Consider the following 6,460-nt stretch of genomic DNA (forward strand, 5'->3'; position numbering starts at 1 on the left):
CGTTTTTTCCCCCCGTTAAAGGGTTTTTTTGGGGGAGTTTTTCCTTATCTGCTGTGAGGGTCCTAAGGACAGAGGGATGTTGTATGCTGTAAAGCCCTGTGAGGCAAATTGTGATTTGTGATATTGGGCTTTATAAATAAAATTGATTAATTGATTGATTGATTGAAGTGGACATTTGTGCCAAATGTGAAGAAATTCCCTTGGGGTGTTGTTGAGTTATTATGCTCACAAGGATGGGACGGACAAACGTATGTATGTACAAGCCATGACTATCACCTATCGCACGAAAGTATAAAAATAAGAATAATAATTGGACCAAATATGACACATCCTTCATGTAATTGTTTGTGCCAATATGGCATTTTACACTACACATTTTTAGACTTTTTTTAAAGACCCAAAGTATGAAACAGAAGACTTTTGGGCAATATATCTATCTGCCCAAAAAAGGTGTTGTTTTCTGGTACCTTCTGGTAGTCTGGCAGCCAGCTGGCTCTGCCTTCAAAAGGGTCTCTGGGCTTCGACATGAGACTGAAGTCTGCAAATCCAGCGGAACTGTTATTGCTGCTGTTGAATGAAGTGCTGCCAAACGGGTCCAACGTGCCAAACAGGTCTAAAAAATAAATAAATAAATAAATAAATAAAACAGTCAAGCACATTTAAATTAGTGACTATGATTAGTAGCTACCTAAAATGTTGATTTTTCTTCCAGCGACAACATGAGGGTGAGATTTGTGGTATTTGTAAATATAATGTCTTGATAATCACTGGATGGACTGCCATAAAATTTGGTACATTTAAGGAATTAGCAATATTAACTAGTAAATGTTGTCATGGTAACACACATGGAAAGTGTGTGTGTGGTGTGTTAGTCTGACTTTGAGAAATCTGATTTTGTACAATGTAAGTCAGACTAATAAATTGATTTTCTCTCATGTCATGTAAACATTCTGAGTATCATAGCAAGCATGCTTGCATCTCATGTGTTGCTCTAGCTTTAGTATATAAAAAATGTTTTTAATTATTATTTGCAAGAAAATCTTACATATGGCTATGACAGAATCAAGAATTGATCATTCATTCATTTGTTACAATAGTCTTTCTAAGCAGCAACAGGCCTTGTGCCACCCCATGACTGATTGTACAAAATAAGATGATATATAAAAAATTAATTTCAATAAAAGAACCCATTCAGGTATAGAACATTTTGATTCTTTGGTAATGTATGCCAGGCCTAACTGGACCAATTGTGAATGTTAAGTAGTTGTAGTTAAGGTAGTACCAACAATTTGAGTGTGAACGTGAGTAGGCACGTGACATCTTTCCTCTCCAGTCATGGTTTTAATGGGCAAACCAACATGATAACCGCTGTCTGAGCAAACAGTGGCCCCAGTGTGGTGACAGGCTCAAATTCCTCCAATCACTGTGGCATTCGATCTGACCCACAATGTGTATGTGTTTATATGGACTACACTAATATCCTGGAGAAAATGAAAGAGCTTTTCTTGTGCTGAAGTGAACAAACAACTGACTGAAATAACTCCAGTTACTCACAGCAGATAATCATTTATTCGAGAGTTATGGCATCACAAAAACAACTGCACTCTCACTGTCAGACAGACTTAAAGGAGAACTAATGTTTTTTTCAACCTGGGCCCTATTTTCCGATCTACTTTTGTCTAAAAAGCTGTCTGAGTGCCTTATTATTTAATATAGCGCATGCTCACGGGCTGCAGGCTGGTCAGCCCTAGCTTCGTACTGGAGAAATGTCAAATGCTGAACATCCTATCACTCATTTAGACAAAAGTAGATTGGAAAATAGGGCCCAGGTTGAAAAAAACATTAGTTCCCCTTTAAAGACACTGAAAAACTGACTTCAACATCACCTAAAATAGGGTTGTGATATCTTTCTTGGTAGAAAGATATCACAACCCCCACAATCTGTCTAGTTTTCTAAATTGTTGTACCAAGGTATACCAAGGTCACTATCCTTTTAATATCCGTGGTTGTATTAAGCCATTGTAGGCAATGGTGTACATCAAAGAGCAAGTCTGCTTTATAGCCCATACACATGCTGCGTTTTTTGCACCCTCAAGCCCATTTCTTTTTATGTAGACACATGGCAGGTGCGCTCAAATGCCAGAGCGACATCGTTGTGACACTCAAGCGTTCCCAAGCCCCTATTTTTCAAGGTGCAACAGCCATGCCCTGAGATAAACAAAATTCAAATCTTGGAACACAGCGATGCACACCACGTCATGTGACTTGAAACAACCAGTCACAGTGAACAGATATCTTTCCTCTCTGTCGTAAATCAGTCTGACAATGGAGTAGAAGCTACTAATTTCAGTGCAGGGCTATCTTGAGCTTTATGATCTATCACACAGACAACATTTTAATATAAACTTTAAAAACATCGCCTAACTCAGGATTTCTGGTGGGTAGGCTATTTTTTGCTGTCTATGAGTGTTTTGTTTTTGTTTTTTTCCTTACTGTCAAGTAACATTAGCCAGCTAGCTATCACTGCTGGTTTTGCGCTGATCAGTAAAAAAAGATATTTCCTAAACTGTAACATTTTCAATACTAAAAATAAATCTAAGCCGTTAAGAAGACAATGATAGGCTGTTAATTATAGTCGCTTAGCAACATCAGGTGCAACCTGGCTCTGCGCCCCTGAGAAGTTGGCACAAGAGGAGGCACAAAGTGCCCAACCGATGTACATAGCAATATCCAGGTGATTAAGGATGCAGCATGTGTATGGGCCCTTATGGGAGAGCACAAAGACTGATAGATTCCTTCCATTTTCAAATTTAAGAAATATGTGATGTCCACAGACACTGTAGATGAGGGGCAATAAAGAACGATACCCTACCTGGTCCTTTGGGTTTTGGGTTGCTTGAAGAGAATGGGTCGATACTTGTAAAGTGACTTGTTTGCTGCAGGAAGCATAAGAAAAGTGAATAAAGTAAAGGGAAATTCACACAGTCACATCCAAACCTTTATCATACTTAATTTTGTCTTGATTGTTGTTATTTTTTACCATCTATATAAAATATGAATTTATCCACAGTTTTATTTTTTCCTTGTTTAGACTGTTTGTGATTCTTACAGCACTCATCCATCCCAAAGAAATTCCCAACTCAGTGGTTGTGTTAGTGACCCAAATAAGCTGACAGTAAGTATTCATCTTGAAATTTGTGCCATTCTTAGGAATTTAAGATTCCATGTTCTGGCCTTCCATCTTAAACAAGTACCTTGGAGGGTAATGTGGCACTTTTACTGAATGGTTCTGGTGTGGAGAAGGGGTCCATGTTTGTGGTCTTCTTGAAGAAATCTTCTGACGAAGCCTTGAAAGGATCGGTCTCTTTAAACGGGTCTCCTCCAAAAGGATCTGCAGCATAAATGATGCACAATTTCAGCTACTGAAGTTCTCATTTGAGTGTTTCTTCAACTTAAAACAGGCATTGCTCAGCAATTTCAAACAACAGATGACAGTTTTTTTTAAACATGTTGTGATAGTCTACACATGATCAACAGCAGTATCATTTTGTGATGGTGTATGCCATTGTTTTAAGGACAAAGAAATTCACAGTACCTCTACTTTAAGCATTGGACACTGCTAGGATTTTATGCCTGAACTTTAACTCTGTCTGTGCCAATTCAATGTGCAACCAGTAAAAAGACTACCACCCCTAATGTAATGTATACAGTTTGCCTCTGCATTGCATCATGGGCCCAATCTTGTGATAAGGTCAGCTAATACTTTTGTGGGCAGTTTTTTTTTGTTTGTTTGTTTGTTTGTATGTTTTTTTGAGTCATTGGACACAAATTCCATAATCAACTTTGAACATACTGTCATTAAATTGGTCTAAGAGAACACTAGATTTTCTGCACCTCCTCTGGGCTCTGTTTTCAGGCTTTCAAAATCTAGCCCACAATGGGACACTTTGGCTTATCACAAGTCAATGCAGATAGAGGGTTTCTGATTGGCTGTGCTAAAAATGCAGATGTGCGTGCACATCCCTTCAGTGAAAGCCTGATTTAATAGCGGAAAATGCTACAAAAAAGGTTGATACTTCAGCCTGCACTGCAAATAGGGCAGTCACAACATCAGATTTTCACTACACAATTATCTTTGCCAAAGTAATTCACGATAACAATTTTATCACGTTAGCTCTAGAAAATTTCAAATAATAATAATGATGATAATAATGAAAATACTATCTGTCACATTCATCTTTTACTTGGTTTATTGTGTGTTTTGTCTCTGTTTTGGTAAATGAATTACCATGAAACTTCAGTTAATAAATTGCTTCAATCACTCAACCAGCAGATATTTGGGAAGTGGGAAGGGCCCTTATTTCCTGGGAATTAAATGAGAAAGATTAAATGGGAAATGCTATCAAACTGTTAATTTAAACCAGTATGATATTACTTGTATAAAAGGAGAGAGAGAGTTACAACATTTTATGGCACTGAATTACAGCACACAGCATGCTAAAACAACACCTCTTTATCCTCTTATTCACAACTTAGATTAAAATTTATGAAAAACAGTTTTGATTCGTTTGATCACTGGACCTTTATTGACTGAAGGATTATAAATAATCGAGGAATGGACACATGTTCAAACTTCATGACCTCTTAAAGAGGCAACAGACAGCATTTTTTCCTAAATATATCATTATGAAAATAATATGGGTTGCACAGGGTAGTGGCCACAGTAAAATCAGACTATCAGCGTTTACATAGATTACTTAGTGGCTTTGCAATCTTTGTAATAAACTTCTGCCACCGGTGCTGAAATTTTGAGGAAAAAAATCTGCTTTAAGGGGCCGTTCAGATATAGCGTCTTTTGCGCGCACAAATCCATTAGTTTCAATGTAGACGCGCGTCAAGCGCGCTCACAAAGGGCCGTTCAGATGTAGCATCTTTTGCACGCACAAATCCATTAGTTTCAATGTAGTCAAGCGCGCTCACAATCCAAAGCGACGCCGTAGCGGCGCGCATTCGGTACGACGCGCCTGTTTTTTCGTGCGCGTCCGTGGCGCACAGAGATGGAAAAATTTCAACTTTTTCGAATGCAGCAAGCGCACTGCATGTCATGTGATAAGAATTAACCAATCAGCTCCACGGACCTGCTTCTTCCTTTCCGTCCAACGGACTTCACCACATTCGGTGGTGTGAAAGGCAGCAAGCAATGGAGGAGCGACTGATCATTCTTGTCCAGGGATACCCAGAGTTACATGACCTGTCTTCATCGTACTACTTTGACTCCAACAGAAGGAACAATGCCTGGAGAATTATCAGCTCGGAGCTTGGGATAACTGGTGAGCATGATGATACGCTATTTCTGTGTCACTTTTTACTCCCCCTGTGAGTGACAAGCGGTTTTGGTTGCTTAGTAGCGGCAGGCGCGACAGTAGCGCAACCTCCGAAGCGCCTTGGATAAAAGGATGGAAACGGCACAGCTGGCGATTTCCACACGCTTTTAGACGCTACATCTGAACAGGGCCTTATGGCAGGAAACGCATCATGTATTGCAAAACTGGTCGGTCAGCCAATCAGGCACTGGAGCTGGTCCTTACCAGGAGGTTTTGTTTTTTTTTAGTTGGGCATGAGTTGAGTCACAAGGACAATGGCAGACGGACAAAGTTTGGAAACAAGTGAAAAACGCCTAGCAAAAGAAAACGAGCTCCTCTGTCTGAGGAGGCAAGAAGAGCAAAAATGAAAGAGGCTTCAAAACAGATGTCCAGCTAGCTTTCTTTCTAATGGATCAGTAAGTAACACGGCGAAATGTTAGCTAGATGAGAGAGGACTGTACCGTACTGGCTGCTAGTTAGCTCCTAGCAGGCCAGCATCGCAAATCGCCGCAACCAGGGACCGGGTAGCGAGTGTTGGTCGGCTGACATCCTCGTTGCCATTCTACGGCAGCCCCCCGACAGTGATACCCCCCTCCCTTCCTTCTTTTCTCTTCTCAGGGAGGCAGCTATCGACGAACATCGCCCAGCTTAGTTACGCCCAGCTGTGAACACTGGACTTTTCACTGCAACAGCCTTAGACTGAGGAGCATCAAAATCAGTTAACGTTAGTCCACACAGCTCTCCCAAGCTGGCCTGGAGAGCGGGGAGATCATGTCGGTCACTGGCCATAAATGTGAGGGCAGCCGTCGCAGCCACTGGGCACCCAGCATCTCCGACCGGGAGAAGTGGAGTAAAATCCTCTCCTCCGCACCCATTTGTCTGATGAACGCCTCTCCTCTGTCAATACACTCTGCCAGCAATTTAATAATAATGATGCCAGTTGTAACATTTGAATGTTGAATTCCTTTAGTTAACACTCATATAATAGATATGATCAATATATCCTTATTAACAGGCTATGTACCACAGTCTTTTAAGGTAGCTGTAATTAAACCTCTACTAAAAAAGCCCACCCTGGATCCAGAGGTGTTAGCCAA

General features: G+C 40.4%; 1 protein-coding gene across 5 annotated transcripts in view; it reads right to left on the reverse strand.

The window, feature by feature from the left end:
• LOC126397128 (epidermal growth factor receptor substrate 15-like 1) overlaps nt 1-6,460 on the reverse strand; it is a 122,348-nt gene that overhangs the window by 36,228 nt on the left and 79,660 nt on the right. For all 5 annotated transcript variants that reach the window (XM_050055666.1, XM_050055668.1, XM_050055665.1 and 2 more), the window contains 3 exons: nt 3,255-3,391; nt 2,873-2,936; nt 468-613 (listed from right to left, as the gene is read on the reverse strand). In XM_050055666.1, coding sequence (XP_049911623.1) covers nt 468-613; nt 2,873-2,936; nt 3,255-3,391 — 347 coding nt within the window. The remainder of the gene's footprint in view (nt 1-467; nt 614-2,872; nt 2,937-3,254; nt 3,392-6,460) is intronic.

The sequence above is a fragment of the Epinephelus moara genome, chromosome 10 (genome assembly GCF_006386435.1).
Source record: "Epinephelus moara isolate mb chromosome 10, YSFRI_EMoa_1.0, whole genome shotgun sequence".
Taxonomy (NCBI): Eukaryota; Metazoa; Chordata; class Actinopteri; order Perciformes; family Serranidae; genus Epinephelus; species Epinephelus moara.